The sequence below is a fragment of the Megalops cyprinoides genome, chromosome 9, assembly GCF_013368585.1.
Source record: "Megalops cyprinoides isolate fMegCyp1 chromosome 9, fMegCyp1.pri, whole genome shotgun sequence".
Taxonomy (NCBI): Eukaryota; Metazoa; Chordata; class Actinopteri; order Elopiformes; family Megalopidae; genus Megalops; species Megalops cyprinoides.
The window spans coordinates 3,513,290-3,539,205 of record NC_050591.1 but is presented as its reverse complement, the minus strand read 5'-3'; the positions used below and the strand labels follow the sequence as shown (position 1 = coordinate 3,539,205).

At 44.5% G+C, this 25,916-nt stretch overlaps 1 protein-coding gene across 3 annotated transcripts in view; it reads right to left on the bottom strand.

The window, feature by feature from the left end:
• Positions 1 to 25,916, bottom strand: part of bcas3 (BCAS3 microtubule associated cell migration factor) — a 201,106-nt gene that overhangs the window by 128,640 nt on the left and 46,550 nt on the right. For 2 of the 3 annotated variants that reach the window (XM_036536602.1, XM_036536604.1), the window contains exons 16-17: positions 10,934 to 11,084; positions 6,262 to 6,306 (exon numbers count right to left, since the gene is read on the bottom strand). In XM_036536602.1, the coding sequence (XP_036392495.1) occupies positions 6,262 to 6,306; positions 10,934 to 11,084 (196 nt within the window). The remainder of the gene's footprint in view (positions 1 to 6,261; positions 6,307 to 10,933; positions 11,085 to 25,916) is intronic. The other variant, XM_036536603.1, reaches the window with a different exon arrangement.

Below are 25,916 nucleotides of genomic sequence, written 5' to 3'. Positions count from 1 at the left end.
CCTGCCAGAAGTACATTTAAAACATACAGAGGAGAGTAGAAGAAGCACATTGCAACTGAAACCAGCCATTCCAAAGAATAGCTTCATACCGTTAGCCCTGCACAAGTTGGGCCTCATGTTAAGAACTGAACAGAATGTGAGCTAGTGGGAGCAGGCAGCTGAGCCATCACAGTGTGTGAGTGTTTGTGTAAGTGTGTTTGTGAGTATGTGTGTGTGTGAGAGTGTATTCGTATGTGTCAGTGATTTGGATCTCTATGAATGTGTGTTACCACAGTCTACTACACCCAGCTTGACAGAAAAACTCCAAAAACCAGATCCAGATCTCCAAAAACTTAATTTCTTTGTCTTCCTTCCATTCATCTTATCATACTTCAACAAACAAACAAAGCAAAAAAAAAAACAGCAAAAGGAAAAGTTTTAAGACGGGCTTCCTGTGTTCTTATGAAAGGTACAGCTTGGTTTGGCCAGCGCTGGGAGACGCATGTCAGTGCTGTCCAGACACTGACCTCCCGCCTGTGCATTCCCTGTGAGGAACGCTAATAGGTGTTGAATGACCTGTTGCTAAACTCAACTCTTGCCCTTTCTCTTCCCTTTAAAGTGTCAGAGAGTCATAAATGGCTCCCTCGGGGACGAGTGCAGTCCAGGTCTTTGTTTAGCTGACACCGTTGGAAGGAAGTTAGTCAGAAGAAAAAACAAGCAAAGTCATCTGTGTGTTGATATTAGTTTTGGAGTGAGAGCGGGGCTGAGGGACCAAGTAGCTACACTGCAATCTCCGTGAAGGTGCGGGATGAGGCGATAGCAGGAAGTAGGGGGAGGGCAGTGAGCCCCCGTCTGTCAGCAGAACCTGGGGGTACGGCTGGGACCCCGATGGGAAGCAACTCCCAGCCTCCCTCCTCCTCACCCGGACTCCTAAATTATATTTGTGTAATAGCGGACAATGTGGTGGAAATCAGTGTTCGAATTACCCTGCAGCTCCTGGGGGTGCCCATCTTACGGATGGTACTCGGTATACAATACTGTATAACCTCACAACTACGCACAGCAATGCAGCCTAGGTATACACTTCCATGAGCACTGCCACATCATAGATGAACCTCTGTCACACACCATAATAACACAAAGGTATCGTGAATTATTACTAAATTCACCCAGATGCATAAATGGAGAGATGATACGTAAATGAATCGTGTCAGAGCAAATACTGTACGTGAGGCAACAATTACCCACAGCAATAGGCCCTAAACGTCTCACTGTCAGCCACATCTATTGACCAAAAATGCCACACACCATAACCACAAACAATAAGAAAATCCACCCAAATGCATAAAGATTACTATCACTATTACTGCTGAACATAAAGGAAACAATGTGTTGACATGACTGCCAGAAAAGCGGGCTGAAGAAAGGATCTGCCTGAAACATCCGTGCAGCATTAAAAAAAAAAAAAAAAAGTTACAAGTCAAGGTGTGCACACCTCTTACTTCATTTACTTCATTTTCACTATTAGTTCTGCACATCACAATTATTAAGCACAGAAATAACAGACTTTACAACATTGACATTCACGGACCCCCGCCACTGCCACACAAAAATACATCATAGCATCGATTATTGCAAAATTCACATGCCTTGTGTAGACACGAGTTTGTTAAGAGGCCTTAATAACAGAGAGAGGAAGCAAAAAATGTCAAAACAAAAGCAAATTGACTTAACCATGTTTGGTTTTACCAAACGTGTAAAGCACAACGAAGAAGCTGAAGTCGAAGCAGAGAGGGAGACGCAGGTTAGCAGCCAATTAGCTAGCATGACTGAAACTGGCGGGACAGCCAGCAAACTATTAATATATTGCTTCGTTGTGCTTTAAATTAAATGCCCCCCTCACACTTTGATTTCAAATGGAACTAGGGATGCCCTGGCCAGAACTAAGGGGGCCGGACCATCCCGGGCCTCAGCATAATTCGAACCCTGGTGGAAATAGGAGGCCTTGCATGTGTCTGTTCTTTTCCTTAACAAACCCCCCCTCCACCCCTCCACCTCCCCCAAAATTAACATCCTCAGCCAATAAACTCAGCCATCCTCAGCACTGTCAGTGGCTTCAGGAACCCGAGAGAGATTGCCAGCACTGCTGTGTGGGAGTCAGGTAGTGTTTTATACAGGGGAAAATTACCAAACGGTCCTCTCTGCTTTACAATGTTGAGCCTCAGCCTGTGCTCAGCTGGCTTCAATAAGCCGGGAAACAAAGCTGGGGTTCCCGGATCAGTTATCGTTCATTTCAGCAATATCTTGGGCTGACACGACACCTCACAGAAAACCATGCAGTGCAAAAAGAACCCCCCTTGTTAGTTTTGGAGGAATAAAGTTGACCAATAAATCCAGGAATATAGGTTGTATTTAATGGCAAACATGGAAAGTCCAACTAAAAATTAGTAGGTAAAGCCACTTACACTAAGTTACAATGATGGCAGCCCAAACAGCGCAGACAGTGAGCTGGAGGTACCCTGCCTCCTAGGGCTGCAACATTCTGACGCAATCCGCCTGACCCCAACATATTCACCTAGCTGTCTCCAAGGCAACCTGCACTCTCCTGACCCCCACGCTTTCACATGACTGTCTGCATGGAAACATGGTCTCTCCTGACCCCAAAGCGGTCACCTGCCTGTCTCCAAGGAGATCCATTCTCTCCTGACCTAAACATATTCACCTGGCTGTCTGCAAGGACACTCGTTCTCTCCTTACCTAAACACATTCATCTGTATGACTTCAAAGAAATGTACTCTTTCCTGACCTTCACATATTCACCTGGCCATCTCCATGGGCACCTGCACTCTCCAAATATCCGATTGGGTGCTTATGACTCGATGTAGAGGGCTCAATCAGCTGAAAGTCTGCCCGATAATCTCAACCCACAGTTTAATACATGAAGTCAGTGCCTTTCATGACAAAGGAGTTTTATTGTAGCTGGCTATGTGTATGAAGTCATAAAGGTGGGGATTGTGTCCTTGTAGCAAATGCACAGACTCACTCCCCCTCTGGACCAAGCAGTCACTCTTAGAGAGCCGCTTCACTGCAGTCTTGGCAAGGAGAGGAACGCACAAAAAATGTAACCCAACATCAATAAATTATGTGGAGGGCAGGCATTGCGGGGAAGATGTATGTTTGAATGTGGAGGCCAAGTTTTTTTTTTTTTTTTGACAGGCGGTTCGCTGTTTGCTAAGCAGCTTTTCGCTGGGGGCTCTAATTCACTGAAAGACGTCCGCGTGTCACTTCCACTTTAAATTTGACAAATGAGGACTTGGCTAATGCTTCTTCTTCCATGACATAATTCAATCAGCCGAGTCCAGCATCATCGAATGCGAGGCGCCGTCCGGGCAGCAGTGGCGGTCCCCTCTCACTCTAACCCCATCCCACCGGGCGCCCCCAAATGAAAGCTGGAATCTGGGTGAAGTCACAAGCAGGTGAAAACGCCTGTCGGGAGCCCCCTTTTGTGTCCATGCTGTCCTGTGAAACAGAGGACATGGCTGGTGCAAACAGCGGTCTGCGGGGGAGGGCGTGGGACCCTGTCCTACTATAGGGGAGTAGGCCACATGGCCAGTGGGGGAATCGGCAGCTTTTCCTCCCATTCTCCTGCCTCAACCTCAACAATGGCCCTTCGACAGCCGTTTCCTCTGAAGCCACCATTCAGGTCACAAATAGGGGCTGATGTCAGCTGAACGCTGCTGTAATGAATCTGCATTTAAGGGTTACAGCAAGCTTCAGTGATCGGGACACTGGCAGCCTGGTTCAGGCTCACTCTGGGCTTTTCCATCCCCACCCCCCCCCTTCCGAATTCAGAAATGTGCTCATTTAAATCGATGCTATCCTGCGGGTCTCAGAGAATTAAAGCTACAGATTTTATCAGTGTAAAAGGATGATTTCAATACAATATACACGATTCATTCAGTGTGGCAGATTAGAAACTGCACTCAGTAAACCCACAGCCAAGTAGCCAGCCCAAAAAGTCTGTACCACTCAAGGGCTCTATCTTTTACACACATGACCCAATCATAATGGGACTTCTTTAAAAAACTAGAAGGCATCACATTTCATGATCATCGTGCTGAGACCTCCTCACCATCCCCACCTGCCGAGCATCATGGGAGCTTTGGGTGCCTCAGATCTCTTTTTCGAAGATTAAACTTAATGCCCCCAGTAAAAGTAACACCTTCTCCATTGTTCTGGCTTTCAGTGTCCAGGATGTATTCCAAAACATATCTAAGAAGAAAAATGATCCACACAGTCAGCGGTAGAGAGGAGCTGGTGGGTAGTTTTAGATGTACCTGACATAAGATACGCACTCACTGTCTTAAGCATGGCATAGCTTGCGGGGTATTTGCAGCCATTCACAACTGTAACTAGAAAAGTAAAGTTTCAGGAAAAAGATTGTTTGCATGTGCAGTAGCAGCAGGGATATATTTTCAGCTGAGAACTACTGTCTCATTGTGGAACTGTACACATCCTGTCCCTGTACTGTCGCTGTACTTACTGTATGCACTTTTGTACGTCACTTTGGATAAAAGTGTCTGCTAAATAGATAAATGCAAATGTAAATGTATGATAAGACAGGAATATGCATGTAGTTTAGGAGAAGTGATGTTTCGTTCTCGCTGTTATTTTGTATGTGTGTGTACGCATGCAACTGTGTGTGTGTGTGTGTGTGTGTGTGTGAGCGCACATGTTTGTCCCCCAGAGAGACAGATGAGTTTCAAAATTTTCCATCAAAGCTTATAAAATTCTAGTAATTGAGGGGTTAGTCAAAAGGAACCAAGAAATGGAATGTTGGAAATGCAGCAAAAAAACTTTGGGGATTCCACATGTATTTCTACAAGGGGAATTATTTAACGTGTTTGATGGGGTCTCGGTCAAAGAAAAAAAAAGCAACTAACTCAGCACAAGAAACTCAGCCTGTAATATGTGTAAGTTTCACACATCTCAAGAAAACACTTTCAGTGTAGGCATAAATCTGAGAATGAAACAGAATCATACATTTTGGTACTTTGCACATTGTCACATTCAAAAGATAACATGAATTGGTAATTACTATTTTTCTGTTATGACAGGGCTATCAACTCTGTTAAACTTATGATGTATTCAAGTTAAATCATCAGTTTCAAAGTCTTTTGTCATTCTAGGCTGAACTCCTGAATCGTTTCCTGTTCTCTGGAAACATTTAATTTAATAGGTGCTTTTTTCCTAACTTAAAAAACAATGCACTTCTTTTAAAAAAAAAATCAACAACCGTAAAAGAGAGAAGCTGACATTTCCCTCTGAGTTTAGGTTTAATCAAACACCAGAGAATCTGTTTCCTTCAGATGTAAAGACAAGCTTGTGATTACACTCATTCACCAATTAGATTATAAAATTGTCACGTTAAATTAAAGGGCAGGGAGAAGGGATTGTCTGTGCCCACATTACACCCACTACATAAGGCACCAAAGAGCTATGCCTGTGTGCAATTTAGACCATGTTACACAAACCACATTTCCCAATTACCAATACCCACCCCTTCCAAAAAAAAAAAAAAACACATCACCAGGGGCCATAAAAGTGTAATGAAAACAAGGTGAGCCTCCACACAAAGAGGTTATTTTTAAATAAACAGAATCTGTACTCCAGTGGGGACAGGGCAAATGCAGGGGACAATCAGTCACTTGGAGCCAGGGGTTCAAATAAACCACACAGCTGACAGGCCAGGCTGAGACCCACGCCCTTACCCCCTCATTCCTCTGCCCCCCACCCCAGAGCACCACTGGGTCAATCTCAAAATGATGAGAGCAGAGACTCCTCTGCTCCTCACTGCCAGAGACCTCTCACAAAGCCAGCGGGCATAAACACACTCATGGGGGGGGGCAGCGATATGAAGGACATCAGCAGTCCTCTGTAGCTGTACATGCTCTGGCTGACAGATTTGGGCATTCCTCCTCTGTGGGTCTGGAACATCCCTGACTGCAACGCCATAGCTCCACAAGGGGTGGCACTGACACAACATTCAAGATAATGATTTATTGAGTACTCATTTCGCTTTTATTAGAAAAAGCAATTCCATCAGTCTCCCCTCTAGGATACCTGAATAAACTGATTTGGCAAGACGAAACCTGGAAATACAAGCAAGAAATAAAGAATGAAAAGACGCAAGAATGTACTGGACTGAAGTGACTATAGAGACAGAGAAAGAGAGGGAGGGAGGGAGAGAAGAGCATGCTGGGAGTGAGGTGGAAAACTCACCATGGAGTTTTAATTGCAAAACATCCTGCCCCAAAGAGGTATGGTCTTCATGAGGGGAAGAGAGATACACAGAAATAGATGGAAAAATCATTATTATAAAGCTGGTCAGGCAAACAGTTGTGTTACAGTAAACAAATGTTACAGTATCAGACCTGTGTATGCCTGCTCAGCTGCTGGGCACATAAAGCAAAAAAAGCCTCCCTGTTCATAAAAAAGGTTTATGATTCCAAATCAAGCTGATAAGACAGCAAAAGGTAAAGATTTAAATCACATGGGCAGTTCAAATATAAAAAATACATATTTTAATTTGAAAAGTCATTAATAGTGCTTTGCACCTCCTTGCACACTGCTCAGCTGTGATATCTCATGTGTGGTACAGCTTGTTGAAAGCCTGAGATTATTTATTTTGATCATGTACACATTTGGAAAAATATTCTTTCAGTGCTGACATCCAGAAAAATCTGCCTGCTGATTTCAAACAAAAACAAACCAGAGTGACTGCTGCGATCATGAATGAATCACTGACATTTCACATCTCTCAGTATCTGTGTATGTGTATGCGTCTGTGTGTGTAGAGCATGTGTGCTCCAAACGTTTAATAGCTACTCAGAGCTGGAGTGTATTCCTGTGGGTTTTTTTGTGTTCAAAGGCACAGTAAACAGGCACAGTAAAGGCATAGTGAGAGTTTCCCTCACAGCGATCAGGTGAGGTGAGGTGAGGTGACTCAGTGACAAACACAAAGCCCTGGCTTACGGAAGCATCCTGATCTTATGTGTCAGTTGCACAGCTTCCCTTTCAATTACTCCATCTGACAGCTTTAAACTTCCCCTCCACAGGTGGAGCTGATAAAGAACAGGGCTCTACAAACACTGCTTCACACAGTGCTAGGTACAGCCAAAATCAAACCACCAATCTGAAACCAACCCGATTACGCAACAATTACTTACATGCTTGGCGATAATTCACAGCAAGGCTTGGATTCAGATAATAAAAATTAAGGACAAACATTAACAGATAAATGCAAGTGATACTTTTTCAATTCTGGTCATTGCTGAATTTGCCAAATATAAATATAAGTAAAGAATATAAATAATGTTTATATCCATGTATGAGGAAAATGTTGCAAAGATTATAGGCAAATGTTGATTATGTACCACCTCAAGATAGATCATTGTGTTCATGTACTACATTACTTCATTTCTTTTTCAGGGCTCTAACTTGCAGAACTGTCATGTCTGATCTCTTTCCATCAGTGATTTTAGGGAGTTATTTTGAGTAGCAAAACTGTGTAATTATTCTGTGACTCAGCTGAAGGACATTAAGAGCTGCTTTTTGTGCTGAGTTCAGAGTTCTCAGTAATTAGCCTTTAGGACCAATATTCTCCCTGAGAGGTAGGTACTTTCTGAGGAAAAGGTCAATTATTATTCAATAATGTGTCCCAGGGATGAAGTGTTCCACTAGCTGTTTTGCTGATTTACAAGTGTTTAGAATGTCCAACCAAGCACTTTCCCCGGGTGTTATTCTTTCACGGAACCAGGGCTTTTAATGAGGGGCAAACTGTTTGAGTCCCTAACAAGTGCAGAGTGGCTGAACACTGACAGAAATGGGGCGAGTTCTAACAGAGGTTAGGGTGGGAGAGGTCAGAGTGTGCTTTTTCCTCTCCAGCAGGAACAGAGAAAACTCACAAATAAAGAATTATAAAACACTCACAAAGGCTTTGATCACAGAGTTTACAGCAATGTTAAGAGTAGGGGGTGGAGTGTGAGCCATATAGTCCTTTAATTTTGCTGAATCTTTATTGAACCAAATAATGTTAAGCACATTGGCTTTGTCTCAAACCTCCGTCAGGGACTCAAACCCACAAACCCCACTGTGAAAAAAGCATGGCCTTCACAGCTGTGCTAGGCTAATGACTGGAGGCATTAATCATGGCTGGGAGGCTGGCGAGAGGGTGCGCTTTGACTCAACGCACTCATCCTTTCTGCATAACACTACAGCAGCTGGATGGAACGAACACCGTAGCGTGTCACACCTCCAGTTCTTACAGCCCTCTGCGCACTTATTACCATGGCATGAGACAATGGCTCCAAAGCTGAGCTCCGCACACATTACACTAATCCGCGCACATCTGGGAGGTCAAAGGGATTGGCCCGGCCTCCTTGGCGTCCTTCGTCAGATTTCATGAAGCAGTACCCCAAGGGAGGCTGGGGATGCTCGGCTTTTAGGGTACAGTGTATATCACCACAGGTGTGTTCACCTACACTACTGACAGAGTGGATCTGACCACAAGGTGGAAACACACCTCACAGCCCAGACTTTTCAGATGTGCAGCACTACAAACTTTGTCTGATTGGGTGAAGATTTGTTTTTCTTTACCAGTCATGCCTGCTTGGACAAAGGATTTGGGCTGGTGAAAAAATGGAGAAGAATCAACTGAGCAGCGGGTCAGTTCCCTCACCCGGAAACCGCTAACCCCCTCACCCCACCCCGTCCCAACTCCACACAGGCCAATCTTCACCTCTGAGTGAGCTGGGAGGAGGCAGGAAGCTTCGTGTCAAGGAAGCAGACAGAAAGCATCTGAAAGGGAGGACAGTTCCGCGCAGATATCAGGGGGCATGCAGGTGAGTTCCCCTCTCCACAGAGAGGCTGCTGTCTGTCTGGCCCTGCACGCTGGGAGCAGAGCCTACAAACTGAGCTCTGACTCTTCCACAGTAGAGCCTGCTAGCAGACCGGCTGTGGACCCCAGCTTAGTGTCCCTCTCCCTCCATCGCGTGCTGTTATCAAATATCCTCTCCTCCTATCATCACTGCATTTCCAATTCAAACAGGGAACAAAATGAGACTGAAATGAAAATTATTAAAATGCAGGTATGATTGAGATAATGCGAGTATGTAAATTTTTTGCAAAACTGCAGCAGGTCCGAGATGGATGCATGGCTCACTGTCTCTTAAAGTGACATGGACCCTATGACGCTGGGCGGGGGGGTGGGGGCATGCATGGTACCCAGGGTTTGAGAGTGTGGGGCGGGGCTTAATCATTGACAGCAGAGCCCTGGCTAACAGAGAGGCTGAGGACAGAGCACAGGACAAAGGCGGTTTTCCAGCTGACATGCTGACACTCTTTCTGTAATGCCTAAATCACCCATATCACCCATATCATGTACCGCTGAATTAGCCTTTTGACTGCTAGGTTACAATGGCTATGCTTCTGTTCTGCCCGTTTTGTACAAACCACAGCAAAACCACAGAGTTGAAGGATGCTGATTAGTAGGGCTGGACCCGAATATTCGACTGTTCAGATATTCATTCGTTGGATAGGTATTCGTTTTAAATTTTGGGATTCGGATATTCTTTATATTATTTTTGTTTTTGTGTATCAATAAAGGCAAACTGCAAAATACATTTTGTCAGCACATTCTTGTACTATATTTATACTTTTTAATTGCACTGTTAAAATGTGGAAATATATACCACCTCAGCTTGGCTGCCTGACATCCCTCTCACTCACAGCAGTGAACGTCACGGTGATGGGAAAGTAGCCGGCGATCACCAAGCTTGTGCTTTGGGACTTGAACGGACGGTCTAATTGTTTCGACCGACCCCTAGCTAGGTTTGTCACCCCGGAAGGATGCTAGCTGCAGCGATGCCATGCTTGTCTCTGCTTCCAGTGGGGCATTTTTAAATACCGCGGCTCCGTAAGCAGTGACAGCGATGAATGTATAGGATGGGTTAAATGCAGGACAAACTTCGTTTCAATGTATGCGAGTACTGAGAAATGACAATAAAGAAATTATAAATAAATATAGCTCTTATAAATCTCAAATCATAAATTTGTTGGAGCTAGTATGTTGTTTCTGCGCTTCTGTTTCACAGCGCTTTGTCAGGCGTTGTCTCGGAGTCGGAGCCTATTATTATTAGCATTTATGTAGATCCGTTATTTATCCATGATAAGAAAAATTGTCACAAGCTGTTATTTTGTCACAAAAAGTGCATAGATAGGACCTCGTTCATCCAAACCCCTCGGGATTTCAAACATGCATAAAACACACCAAACCTTCTGGAAAACGTTTTTTTAACAAATAACAATACAAACAACAATACTGTAGAATAACAGAATCCTTAAAAATCAATGCCTTTAATTAAACCGAAAGACGTGTTGCAGAGCTATGCCGTCCATCTCAGTCGAGAACAGAGAAATGTGAGCGCACAGCCCCTCCCCCCCCCTCCCCCCAACCCCCCCCCCCACCGCCCTCAACCCCCACCCCGGGCCGAAGCTTCAAATATTCGCTGTTGATTACTACCGAAGCTCCGGAGCCCAAAAAATGGAATTCGGGACAGCCCTACTGAATAGACACGGACCCAGCATTAAACTCTGGAGGTAAATGCTTCCTCAAACTGATAGGACATCCTGCTGACAGGCTAGGGGAACAGACTGCTAAATTGCCTATCTGACTGTGCCATTACAAACAGGATTAGCATGCCCCCCCCCCACCCCCCTCCCAATTCGAGACCATCCTACCACCCCACCCACAGGTGGGCAGCAAGCCGGTGCCCCAGGAAAAGCTTGTCGTAGAAAGGCCTCCAGCTCCTCCCGGGTGTAGGGAATGGCAGGAGCATGGAGTGTGGGGGGTAGGGGGGTTAGTTTATCCCTTCAGCAACTCAACAGGACTCACCCCGTGCGCTTGGTGATGGTGCCCAGAGTCATGGGCTGCTTGATCTGGGCCAGGGGCAGGACCACGGTCAGACTGGGCAGGGGGGACAGGCGTGGATTCCCCTGGTTGTTGTTGCTGAAGTTGTTGTAGGACTCCTGGCTGTTCAGTTTGGCTGGAGGGAGGGCAGGGGACATGAACAGGGTTAGAGCCACCACCAATCTATTTCCACAGGGATGTGAAATCAGCCTGCAGCACAGCAAGGGTTAACTGGCAGGGAGGAAGTGAAAAGGGCAGGATGTAATAAGTATTTTGCAGGAGCTGAAAGGCATCATGGGAAAAGGTTTACAGCAGGACCTGGTATGACTGTACAAACAGTGCGTTGTGTGAGCAGTTTATTATTGTACCTTTCACTTAAAGACTATAATAATAACCCTCCAGGATACATGCTCTGTAATTACACTGTGTTTCATGAAGGAAAACATTCACTGATAAAGCAGAACCAGGAGGGAGTGCAAAAGGTGCTGGAGCAATGAGTGTATGGAGTACTGATGCAGCAGTGTGCTGGAGTAGCCACAGAGTAGTGTGTTGGAGTAGTGACAGAGCAGTGAGTGTGCTGGAGCAGCGAGCGTGTTACAGTAGTGAGTGTGTTAGACTAGACACAGAGCAGTGAGCGTGTTGAACCAGTGAGCATGCTGGAGTAGACACAGAGCAGTGAAAGTGTTAGAGCAGTGAGTGTGTATGATTACTGATAGTGTGTCAGAGGAGAGAGAGTGTGTTGAAACCTCTCCTGGTATGGCAGTTTGTGACAATGCCCAAGAAGCGGAGCCTCTATAGCCGCCACCCCCATCCCCCATTCCCCCCCTGGCCGATACACTCCCCTCTGTGCAACCCGATTAAAATTAAAAGCCACAAAAAGTCATGTGAGAGGGTACATCAGTGCCTCTGTGTGCTATTTGACCCCTCAACCCCACCCAACTCACACACTGCCCCCCAGACACTCTTAACTACTTTTATTCCTCAAACCACTTAATAATGGTTTACATAAAACAGATCCTAAAGACAGCGCAAAAAAATGTAATTACAGAATTTGAAAGGGTTTCCTGTGAAGCCTAATGGCTTTTAGGGGCATTTTCAGAGACAGAGGGAGAGAGTGAGAGGGAAAAAAACAAAAACAGAGTTCAGGGGGGAGATCGTGTTTAATAGAGGGTGTAAACACTGACATGCGTGCAGTGCATGTGGAACTGATCAGGGATCAGTTGACACTGGTGACAGGGCCAGGCCCAGCAGGGCTGACTCCTCTCCCAGTTGGCGCTGTGGTGGCAGAGTGTACTAGCATATGTTGCATTCCCCCTCCTAGCATGACACTCATTCAGGAGGTTCCTTGTTCTCCGGCAAACACCTGCGGGTCATACCTCCTTCCAGCGCAGCAATGACCTTTTTTATGACCTGTGGAACACCAGAGCTATCTCCCGCTCCCCGCAGAGAGCCTTAATGTGACGCCAGCGTGAGCACTGAGAGACGCAGATTGAAAGTGCAGCTCTGCACAGACACACATTAGACCTCATGGCTGAATCCATAGAGAAACCACGCATCTGCATTCACGCAAATCTAGCCTTTTCTGCTTCTGTTGGGAACTGGACTTTTCAGATGAACATGCTATAATCACTAGTATGACAGCAGCAGTGAGATAAATTATTCCATTTTATGTTCCATCAAAGGAAAGCCTCTTTCTCCATTTGCATGACATGCCCTTTTCAGGACATATGTGCAACACTTGTGTGTCCTTTTACAGAAGCAGTCTCAGTTCATTATAAGCACTCATCGGTCGTTACGGCAACCAATTTAAGGACACACTGGCGATCACCTGTGTCAAACAGAGGAAGAGAGGCAGAGGAAGCTGGTGGAGATACCAGGGGACACTCTCCAGACCTAAGTACACAGCACTTTTAAAGCTCCATAATCCTTTTAGGGCTGGGCTTCATCTCAATTAATCTTTCACATTAGCTCAGAGTTCAGCATTTCCTGTAGGATCACATCTATGCAATACTACTACTACAACTAATAACAGTAATGACAGTAATAATTATTTTATGTAATGATGAGAAATCAATCTGGGACTGAAGCTATATCTATATTAACTGGAAAATGAAAATAAAAACCGCCATTTGTTACCACAGTTAATTTTAGTTTATACAAATTCTGCATTCACAGGGAAGTTGCATAACACAGGCCTCTGCACTAGCTTTATCCCTCTAAACAAGTGTGAGTTCAAGTCCTTTTCTGTTTAAACAGATGCTCCATCCCCTGTGAGACAGAGAATCAATTAGCTCACTGAACGTTTTTCTTTCTCTTTTGTTGCATAAGAGAAGGAGTAAAAGGCAATAAGGTGGGGGTGGGGCGAGTAGAGGGAGAAGAGGATAAACAAGCTGCCCCTATGAAAGAGAGCGGCCCTGATTATCTGGGAAGTGAGGCACTTGGCCCCACGCAGACATGGCCCAGTGCTCTGGAGGGCTTTTAGATCATTAACCTGCTTCTCTGGCTTTCGTTAATGCTGAGAGATGTCCCGGCTTTGTGGCCGCTCAAGGGCAGCCTACTTAGGGCTCACGGCTCTCAATAAGCAGGCTTTTTTTTTTTTTTTGGTGAGGCCTCTGCGTAAACCAGGGTTCCCCAGTTCCTGAGAGGGCCTAGGTCCAGAGAGCCCTACATGCTGTAATCCCCCCCAACCCACACACCCACACACCCACACACCCACACACCCACACACGCACACTCGCACACACACACACACACACACACACACACACACACACACACACACACACACACACACACACACACACACACACACACACCCCCTGCATGTCAGCCCTTTGTGCGGACAAGCAGGAAGCAGGGCTGGAAGCAGGCTGAAAAGCAATAATGGGGCTTCAGAGAGGTCTGAACATTCAAGGGGAGGAGAGGGGGAAAAATCTTAATGAATTTAGCATCTTTCCAAAAGAGGACACTTCACCACTCACTCCCCCTCTCTTTCACTCTGTCCATACCACTCTCTTTCTACTCTTTCCCTCCAGCTCTCTCTCTTCTTCCACTCTCCCCTCCCGCTCTTTCCATCCTTCCACTCTCTCTCCTCTATGTCATTAGAAGGGGTATGAGAGCAGACTTCAGTCACATTCTGTAAGAACTTCCCCCACGTCTTGAGGCAAATGGACCACGGTGTGTGAAAGACAGCAGTGGCATTAGCACATACCCATGGACCAGAATGCTGAGATGGCTTAATACACACACCATCACACCAGGAGTTGTTCTTTCCTAAACTGAGCTCTCTGATCTCATCATCTGGAAAGCACCAGCTGGATAAATACATATCAGTGTTATTGAAATATCCATGGTGAAACGTGACATATCTAAGACGCCTCGTCTGGAGGCTCGTGCAGCTGTGATTTGATTAATGAGCCGTGTGTGATACCCTGTGTCTGCTGGCCTTTCAAGGGACAGTGGTAAGAGAATCTGTCTATGCAAACCCAGGCTGCACCCCGCCCCCTGCTGCCCTGAGAAGCGGCGGGTCACACAGTCACCTGAAAACCCCCCTCCCTGTGCACCAGCTCCCAGCATCCTTCACACCCTCCTTAAAGCTTTGCTGCGTGCATCCCAAACAATCCCAAATCCAATCAGTCAATATCTATGGCTTCGTTAGAGGTTTCATCAGAGGTGATTTGCTGTCCCTTTCAGCTAAACTAACCACATCTGCTCAGAAAGGAGAGTGGGGTCCAATGAACACTTCACAAAGCTGGAGGAAAGTGCAGTCTCCTCTGCTAAATTTCCACAACTGTAAAACGCTGACTTCCACAGGAGGACAGATGGACAGACAGAGGAAAGAGCCGGACAGAGAGGCATTCCCAGCGGGCCAAGTCTAAACAGGGAGGGCCGGAGGATGCAGATGCTGCAGGGGCAAGCTTCAGTGGGCTCTGTGCAATGACGTCTGTGGAAAAGCCATCAGTGTGAGGTTAGGTGGTGCGGGTGCACAGGTAGGGGTTGAAAATCTCCCCCGGGTCCACCCCGGCTCTGCTGCTCCTATGCCAAAGATGTGCTCCTGCTATTTCGGGGACACGAGTGGGGTCACCTCAGTCTTTGTGAACATGGCGGGGCGCCAGCCCGCTCCAAAAAAGCCCTTGAGAACAGGGCTGCTTTTAAAGAGAGAGGCACTGAGGTGATTCTGCACATCAAAGCAAAGCTCGCCTCTTACCTGCAGTTTTCTGTTTTAAACCACGAGCCTTTGAGCTACTTGCAAGACATTTTCACAATCATTTTCGTTCGTGTTAAATACCAGAATGCAGGATCTACCAGAGCCCCAGGTGAACACAGCCATCTGACTGGTGCTAGCAGAGAGTAAACTGCACTGAGTTCGAGCCAATTTTGATTAGTGGGGGAAAAGACCCTCCAAGAAGCATGCAGACATCCCCCCTCAGTCATTAATTTTCTTTACAAGTCTGAGACAGGATCCAGTGTTTCAGCAAACATATCAAGATATATATCACCACATTAGACATGTGTCTTGGCAACAATGGTTATCAAAGGGTTTCCATGCGTATCACATGACACAAATTCATGAACCGTGAGGGCCTGTGTGTGGTTTGGGAGGGTAAGGAAGTGGGATCGGTGCCACATGGGTTTACAGGGCCGGATCAGCCCTGTAAACCCATGTGGCAACCGCTTCTGACAGTGGTCAATCTGCAGTCAGCTTGCGGTCCACTGGCCAACGAACAGGAAAGCTTCTCTTGACATAACCTATGGGCCCCTGAATGTGGTCAAGAGGCCCTGGTCCAATCAGGTCAATTAGCTTGAAAGTAAGCGGCAAACACATTCAGAGCAGCCATTTTTCACTTTTCAGCACAGACGACTTACAAACCTGACAAAAGAAACACTTTCTTCAAAGGACAACACAAATCACCATGAACTCACAGCACAGACAGAAGGCTCAGAAGCACACAAGAAATTAAACACAATTAAACAGTCTGATAAGGATATCCTTTCTGTAGAAAAAGGATATACACAGGACAGATGTCATTTTATGAACCCATTTAGTTTTTCATTATGTTCCAACAGTTCTCAGAAGGTGTGGAGTGGACATTCTGTGAGGCCAGCAGCTGTTAAAACATTTCTGGGGATTAAAACCGGATTCATTCACTCAAAACAAGACCAATTGCAAAAAAAAGTATTTACATAACTTAGGGCAGATTCTGTTCTACCAGAATGTCATGCCCCCTTTAACAAAGTGTAGTAAAGCACAGACATTTTCACAGAGGATTCAGGTTTGTCTGAAAGACAGGTCTCTGCGCAGACCACTATACATAACCGAAGCGTAACCGCGGCTCATTGAGCATTGTGCTCAAAACAACTGGCACAAGCCAGGCTCTTTTAATTAATGTGACCGCAGTAAAACCGCGTGTTCTAGAGGCTCTCAAATGAATCAAAGTTCTGAGAAGGTGAGCGCTGCATTGCAGCTCAAGGGCAGCCCTCTAGGATTCTTCTAACCGGATCCGCTGCCTACTCCCACTTTCTCAGAGTAATTAAAATATCTCGTATGTGATTCAAACACCACCCCAGCAGTGGGCATGGTACTCTGGTTTGTCATGTTCTTCCTAACGATACTCGTGCTGTGACTGAAATTAACCACAACTTGACCATAGCCTCAAGAGCAAGCTGATCACATTGTACAGGTGTTCCTACTGTACGTTCTTACATGATTCAGCCAAGAACAACCCCATTTCAAAGACAAATGCTATAAATTTAAAATCCTTCATTTACGAGTCACAAAAACCACATTTTAAAAAATCTCTTTGTTCTATGGGTTACTACTAAAAGAGTACTGAGAGTTCTTGCAGACGCTAAAGGGACCTACCAGTTGTCTGTACAGCACAAATCATATGTATAAAAACATTTTATAAATAATATATTTTTTTAATTTTATATTTTAGAATGTATCAATGAAATTATTTCATATTTAATATAAGTGTAGATATTTAATAAGAACTGAAATATAGGTAATTTCATACTACACAGACAGACAGGCAGCAGGGCGTTTAGATAAATCACCTTTCTTTAGTTCCAGCAGGCATGGTGTAGTTTACTGAACTCACTTCAGCACAGATTTTACTAAGCTCTGTATGCAAAACACAGCAAAGAAAGACATTCAAACTACAGGGATCTGGAAAGCACTGGCACTTGCAGGTTTTTTCAGAGCATCTCAATTTTCATAAAGGGGAATCGAGGCTGTGGGTGAAGAGGAGAGGCTTAAAATGTACAGTACAGGCTTCATAAGCATACTGTAATCATTTACATGACCCATGCTACAGGCTATAGCTGGATCTACAGACTCATACTGCAAGCCACAGATACATCTACAGACCCATACTACAGGCTATAAGTACATCTAGAGACCCATACTACAGGCTAGAGATTAGGGCCATGGTCAGTGACTTGGGTATAGGCAGAGACTCAGGTCATGGTCAGTAATTGGGGTTATCTGCATTTACTCAGAGATATCCACAGCGATAGAGCTATTTGCTGATCACATCATTCGCCCCGACCAGAGAGAGCGGTGGAGGCTTTAACCAGTGTGCATGGGAACAGAAAACACCCTTTTGCTGTGTTGTACTATAAAACTGCAACATGAATTCAATATATTTCAGGGTGTACATGTGGTATGATGAACCTACTCTACTAAAATTGATTTTATCCATATGGAGTGATAAAAACATTTTTTCTCTTATCTACATTATAATTTAGAAAAATCAAATGGCTATAATAATCATAAAAATAATGATGATAAAGACTTTGTGGTCCTGTTGACTGACCTATACGGAATCAAATAAAACTGACAGTCAACCACCAGCCTGACTGCATTTCCATTTCCAAAACCAAAAATGCAGTGAGTGCTAATTTCTAGAATAAACAGCTTGTTTGACTGCAGTGTGGCTTTCAGAGAGCCACTTCATGGAGCCTGGCAAAGGTGGGGGTCTGACCTCACTGCTCTTCAGAAGGGGGGGATCACAGGGAATTTAGGACACAACCTGGACTACAGAATCACACAACAGAGCAAACACCATAGGAATAAACACCAATATGATACTTGTGTATCTGAATCCATCATTAACTATTAAGTTTTGAAATGCTGTTAATTTAAAGGTGTGTATGTTTCACATTTGTCCAATTCATTAAATAATTTTTCCCAATTTAAGAGGTTTTTTTTTTTTTTTTTTTACATTTGTGAAAAATGAGTTGAAGTCTTTAGAATTTAGCTCTGAGCTGTCAAACTTTATTAGACAGAGTAATTTAAGGAAGCACTTATGGCAGATTGGGATGAAGTCCAGGATAAAGATTTTTACATTTGTCCGCAACATTCATCAACGGTCAATCGCATTTTACCCCTGCACTGATCTGAAAGAGAAATGGAGATTTTATTTTTGGCATCTATGCAAGCACAATACCTGCTGTCATACACAAACACATGCAGACCATTTAAAAAAGATAGCTCTTGTATGAATTTGACAGTCTGTTCTGGTGAGGGATGTTACAAAATAACTTCTTTAAGATAAAAAAAAAAAACTTAAGGAACATGCAGGATAGTTTTTCAGTCCTTCGACAAGGCCATTCATAAAATCCAGAAATCAAGAAATCACAGTGCGGTTCCAGCGCTGGAGGAAGAGATTTGTATCAAAGGCAAAAATCAGCAGCTCAATTCAAGCACAACCCCAGATGCAGCCCCCTGTCTGCCAAATAAATCTGAGAAAGCAGTGCCTCTTAGAGGACTACACAGGTAGCACACACACGGCTCTCTGCTCGGGCTTCCTTGAATGGGAGGTGAACAATGTGTTCCCGAGCGGGATCACACCCTTCAAAAACAGCTAAGCATACTGAATAAGGCTTTATTTCAAACACAGAGTTACGGCGGAGAAAAAGGAAAACCAAATCTAACCCTTGCTCTGTTCCATTCACTCCAGGAATATTCTTAGAGCAAAGATGGTAACGTTTTCTTTTGCTAAGAGGCTGAATTTAGTTTCCAGAGAAGCAAATGGGTCCAAAGCCCTGAGTTCAAAGAGATGGGGACAGTTGTGTGGCACAATGTAGCACACACACAGCCGCAGTCAAAGCGCTCCTGCTGGACCCTCTGATGTGGGTTTCCTAGCCGGCTTTCAGAGCAGCTCTACACTCAGGAGACCCTGCCTGGCATCACTATCTCTTCCACAGGCCCACAGCTCCAGCACAGCACACCTCCACAGCTCGCCCTTTCATTACCGGGGACAGGGGTGCTACCACTCCTGCTCAAGTGCGGCGTTCTCACTGCAGCCGGGTGTGGCGGCCCGCACTCTGCTCCTGTTGGCCGGGGGAGGGGGGGACTGGACTGAAACCAAGACTTTGGCGTCCAGCTCGAGGTGTATTTTTTACCTCCAGGTGATGAATGATGAAAAAAGAGAAAAAAAGATTTCTTACAGATTAAGCAAGGAAGGGAGCAGAAAACCCAAACAAGCTCTGTGGGAACCGCTAATGACACACAGGAAGCCAGCTTTTATCACACAGGAAGTGGGGTTTAACCAACAGCCAGTTAACAGCTTCCGCCTCACCTCGGCTGCATTCTCCTCTCGAAGCGGCCAATGGGGTTGGACAGTAAACAGCAGCCAATAGGAGGGCAGTGACATTTTTACCACACAGGAGAAAGAGCTGTGCTCTGAATGACACAGCCGCACGCTGCACACATGAGGCTGAAACCATCAAGAACTGGAGCCACAGTCCTCTCCTCTTAACTTGCATTCCTCCTGCTGCAAGTCAAACCTCATGGACTGAGCTCAGAAGGAACGATGGCAGAGTGCCGACCCCACCGTCCAGACGGCACCGCCACCAGGCCGGATCGGCTGGGCAGCAGAGGCTGGGGTTTTGCGGCTGCTCCGGAAACACAGCTCTTTATAGGCCTTTCCATGTCCAGGGGCTGTGTCAGCGTGCAACCGCTGGAGACTGGAACAATCACAGAGATACGCACACAGCTCCATCATCAGCACCCAACACACACACACACACTTTAACCACTGGAGACTGGAGCAATCACAGAGATACGCACACAGCTCCATCATCAGCACCCAACACACACACACATACTTTAACCGCTGGAGACTGGAACAATCACAGAGATACGCACACAGCTCCATCATCAGCACCCAACACACACACACATACTTTAACCACTGAAGACTGGAGCAATCACAGTGATACACAGACAGCACTATTGTCAGCACCTAATGTTACACACACACACAAACACATATATACAGTGGAAACCGCTTATAGTGATCAACCGCTTATATGGATCAAAAAGCTTGGGACAGGATCATTCATATGCAAATACTGTTTAGATAATTCGCTTGTAGTAATCAAGTAGTCTGCTTACAGTGTTCATTTTGGGTCTTTTTATACATAACAACATGTGGAAAAAAAATTAAAACTATGGTAATTCCTTTTTTTTTTTACTTTACTTTGATAGGCCTACTTTGCCTCGTGGTAACCTGTCTGCTTCCGGCTAGCTACCTGAGGCTAATGCTGTGTGCACAGAAATCATGACGGGAAAAAGAAAGTCATTTTCTCTCAATGACAAATTGTAGACTCATCTAAGCTTGAGACAAACTGCCAAAAACAAGTCAACGAGATGCAGCAGCGAAACTTGGTGTTCCTCAGGCTAATTTGTGTAGTCTACTCAAACAACGAGAAACAGTCCTAGCTGCTAATGATGGAGGCAGAAAAAGAATTCCACACGGGGAAAGCACCTGTGGTTGAAGCCGCCCTCATCAAGCAGATGAATATTTTATGCATAAGTTTGATGTAAAACTCTGCTACCAGTTCGGCATTGATAGCCTACAGTTTATTTTCAGTTCTGTTAAAAATTGAGAAATGCACTGAAACCCCGGCCAAGTCGTGGCTTAGCCTATATTTGCACTACTGATGTTACTGTATTTTGTAAACCGCACAATACTTTTACGTTTTAGGCTATAGCCTAATTAGAATTTGAATTACAATTAGCTATGTATACAGTACTGTACTGTATTATAGTGTATTTGAATTATTGTTCAGTAATTTAATTTGTACAGTAATGTAATTTGAAAAGCATTTGAAACAGCTGCACTGTATTTTGAAAGAGTCAATAAAATTCAATAAATAGCGATGCTGTCCATTTCATTACTTCATATTCATGTAATAAATATACAAATGTCAATTTGATGGTAATCTGCATGAGAAATAAAGAAAAAGAAAAAAAAAGTCGGTTATCGCTTAGTGATCAATTTCACCTAGACAGACGTGATCACTATAAGCGGTTTCCATTGTGTGTGTATACACGTTACATATATATACATATATGTATATATATATATATATATATATATATATATGCACATATATATATATATATATATATATATACACACACACATATATATATGCCTGTGTAGTAAATACAGTGGAGTCCAAAAGTCTGACACCACATTGAAAATCAAAAAGTTTGAGTATTCAGAAACATTTAAAAACACAAGAAGTTATGTCATGTAAAATGAAGAAGAAATATTTAAGATTCTGCACTATTTCTAGGTCAGCAATCAAATTTAAGCAAATTTGGGGCATTGACCAACTTAACTCCTTTGTACAAAAGGTCAGATTTCCTTGAGCTGTATCCTTTCCATTGAAGCATGTGTTCAGATGACACTCAAGTGGATTTGATCTACTCATAAGAGGCTCGTTCAAGTAACTCAACTTGCAGCTAGTGTTCACCTGTTATAAATATGGCTGTGCCTCAAGTTTCTCATTGTGATAGTACTAAGCAGCATTGTGATAGTTCTGATGCCATTTTCCCCACTAAGTGAAAGTGTCAGAAGTAAAACTGTTATTCGAAGCAAAGAGGGGCTTTCTCAGCATTAAATCATGGCTAGACTAAAGGTTTCTAAGGGGGCAGTGCATGGAACTCTGAAAGGCTTTGTAGAAACTGGATCAGTTGTATCTAAAGCATGATCAGGCAGGCCAAAAGTGACCACACCATCAAAAGATCAATACATCAAGCTTAGTTCCCTGAGAGATAAAGAATGCAAGACTGCAATCAGCAAAAGTACTGTCAAACGAAAGCTTGTAGTGGTCTGTAACAGAGCTGGCCGATGCTCTGCACATAAATTAGCAGGAGTAGTAAAACTTTACAAAAAACAATTTATTTAAAAAAAAAAAACACTCACAAACACAGGAGAACCAGTTTAAAACCTTCAGCACAGCAAAATGGCTTGCAGCCATCTCTGAGCCTGGCCACACACCTGTATATAACAAGCCTTAATTAGTGCAGGTGTGACCAGTTAACTGGCTCTCAGACAAAGACAAACAAAACAATGAAACAATCATTAAATCAAGAAACATAAAACCTGTCCCAGTTGTAATTGATTGAATGAAGCGCTTATTTTACAAGATGGAAAGTAGACAATGAGGATCCTCAATTTAACCAATTAAACAATTAAACATTTAACCTGTTGGGGGTGAGGTGAAGGGCTACTCCTTCACATGGTCTCAGAGAACGAGTAGCAGTTTCTAAATCACTTCTCAGGAGGGGAAACAAGACCAAACGCTTGGGGTGGGCTAGGAAATACCAGCATTTCACAGTGGATGACTGGAAAAAGTCTGATTTACTGATGAATCCAAATTTGAGATTTATGGTAGTAACAGAAGGGTGTATGTAAGGAGACGAACAGGAGAGAGAATGATACCGCAGTGTACCAAACCAACAGTGAAACATGGTGGTGGGAATATTCAAGTCTGGGGGTGCTTTGCCTTCTCTGGAGTTGGACACCTGCACCGAATTGACTACACCCTGACCAAGGAGAAGGACCACTCCATTCTTCAGAGACATGCTATACCCTCTGGTTTGCGTCTTTGTGGAGAAGGATTCATACTGCAGCAGGATAATGACCCCAAACACACCTCAAAGCTTTGTAAGAGCTACTCTAAGACCAAAGAAGATCAATGACCAATTTGCACAAACTTGTGGAGCCCATGCCAGCTCGAGTGCATGCTGTCATTAAAGCAAAAAGGGGACACACCAAGTATTAAGATATTCTGAAATTTTTCAAAGATTCAACTTTTCACTCAAATTGTTAAGCTGATATTATCATTTATAATGAAAAAAACAGTATTACATTCGAAACAAATGCAAATAGAAGTATTGTGACTAGTGGTCTCAGACTTTTGGACCCCACTATATATACAGCCTCTGAGCGCTGTGTGCTGTAACTCACACATGTCCAGCAACACTGTAATGTAATCTTACTAATAAACTGTTTGCTCATTCCAACACCAGCACTTCCTAAAACGAGGAGGGAGTTTCCCACTGAGAGGAAGGAGGGATGCCAGTACCACTGCCATTTTTCCCGACACCGAGTTCCTTCCCCAAATCAGTGTGGTGTCAGGGGCAATAACCACACAGACGCTGTTGTCACTCGCATTGTTTGATTCCTGCCGCCTGATCTACGCCCATAAAACAGTGTTTAGACAGTGCTGAGGGAGAAAGAATGAGCTCCAAACAGTCCCCTCTGTTTGCACATCCACAGCCTGGAAAATTACACAATTCTTCTGGCTACTACTGGAATGACATGGGGTGCAAGCCCCACAGTGGAAAAAGGGAGGGGAGATCTGAAATTTAAATCGCCTTTTTCAAATTTCCTTTTAACCCGCGCTCACGCACACCCCATACTTTGGCTGGTCATTTGTGAAAAGTGTCATATTTTATTTTGGAAAGCAGAGAGTAAAGACTGAATAACAGGGCAAACACAATGTTTAAACAGTCAACTTCACTTCCTCTGAGTAAAAGTCTGCAGTAAATTTAAATTGGAAGAATACACGCATAAACCCATGGCATTTATAAAGACTGAGCAGACTGAGCAAACAGGACTAACACAGTTACACAACCATTCATAAATTTCATCTTTGCAAAAGAGCCTGAAAAGAGCCTGTGATATGAGGCTTTTTCTTATACTGTTGGTGCATGTGAACTGGCCCAGCAATCTGACAGCAATTCAAGGTGCTGCTGCCACCAGAGAGAAAGCGGCTGCGACCGCAGCAATGATAGCTCTGCGTTCGCCACAGCGCATCAGGTTTGGACTCAGAGAGAGATGAGCTCTGAGCGTGTGTGTGTGAGGGGATGAGCAGAAACAGATTGCTGCGTATGAAGTGGCTGAACTGTGTGGACCAGCAGGATGTCAGCCAAAGCATTGTGGATATGCTGTCTCAGGGCGCAAACTCCTAGGGGGAGGGACCCGTATCATCTCCATGTGACTTCGAGAGAACAAAGCAAGGGGAAGGGGGGCTGGGGGGGAGTGAAAGGGTTAACAAAAACACTATTCTGGATCCCCGCTCCGGTGGTGGGAAGTGGGCCTTTGTGCCGATGCAAAAGCCAGACCCAAATCTGGCACCGGGTTAAGGGTGCCGCACCACGGCAAAGGGAAAGAAGAGAGAAGAAAAGAATGAGAAACGTGGAATAGACAGCTCTACTCTTTGTGTCTGGACTTTTTACCCCAGTTTAAGTCTTGTTCAGAATTTTATTTGGAGGAACATCAGGTACATGGGGAGGTGCCAACAGCACACTATAACCACATGGAACTACAACACTGCTGCCAGGAGAACCCGAGGCCTCACTTTGGAACACCAGTGATTTACAACAGCTTCCTCGTGACAGCAACCAAAGACCCCCGCACTAGACCAAGTGTGTGCCTGCGCAGTGATGTCATCACCACCTCTGTCACTTGTATGATGACATCACTGAGTTAACATTAGCTGTGCTAGCTACCGAACTAATTTAACGAGACGAGTCTTCATCATCCAGAGAGCCAGTGTGCCACCTCTACAGATGCTCGAGCATAACTGATGTGCTCCCATGCCAGGCAAGGTCAGGTTTGCAAATGTTGCCGTTCACAACCGTCTTGGCAGAATTAACCCTTTCGTGCGTACAGTCACACTGGTTTGATTAGCCGTTTAGAGTGTACATGCTAAAACCGGTGCGATTAGAAAACTAGATTGGAAAAATTCTAGCTAATTTTAGCTTTGAGGAAACAGCGATTTAACATTAAAAATACAGCAAATGCTAACTGAAAACTATGAGAAGCTTAATAACGCTGATGGAAGTATAACGATCCATGTAATACACGCGCTACATAGCATAAAAAATAAGTTACATGCGAAAGGGTTAAGAGTGAAATGCTGCCACACTTTTGAGGTCTTTGGTCGTGACAGTGTTACCATTTTTCACTCCAGTAAAGCAACGTAGCTTAAGCTACATGTCTGAGCATTCTGAGTCAATACGTGAAACACACGCGATGACGTCACCAACCAATCGACAATTAAATTCGTTGGCAACTAATTTGGTCATCGATTTTAGTTGAATACGAGGATTATTCGTTGCACCCCTACTCTACGCACTCCCTACATGCTTTTTACACACTCTTTACTCACACTCTACACACTTCTCACACGTGTCTGTGTCGTAGGTCAGACACACACAGGGAGCATTGATTAGCTGTGAGCAGAGGACATGTGTAAACAGTAGCAGGCAGTCATTACAGGTTACGGTGGGATGTGGCCAGAGAGTCTGTTTGCAGCCAGCACTGGTGTTTGACAAACACACACAGCACTGTGACAAGGCCAGTCCAGGTGACTCCAGTAACCCTTCAATGGGCCAAAGCTGCCATTTCAGTGGAGTCTTTATCCCAGTAGTGTCCCCAGTGTGGGAGAAAAGCACGAAGCAGCTCCTCTACCTCATTCACCCTGTCCACTCATCTTAACCAGCATCCTGCTCAGAACATCAGACCCTCAATCACTGCCCTATAAGAAAGAGAGTGTGTGTAAGTCAGTGTATATATGTGCGCATAAAGGCTATATATGTACATACATGTGCATGTATATACGAGTGCGTGAGTATGTATATGTATGTGTGTATGTA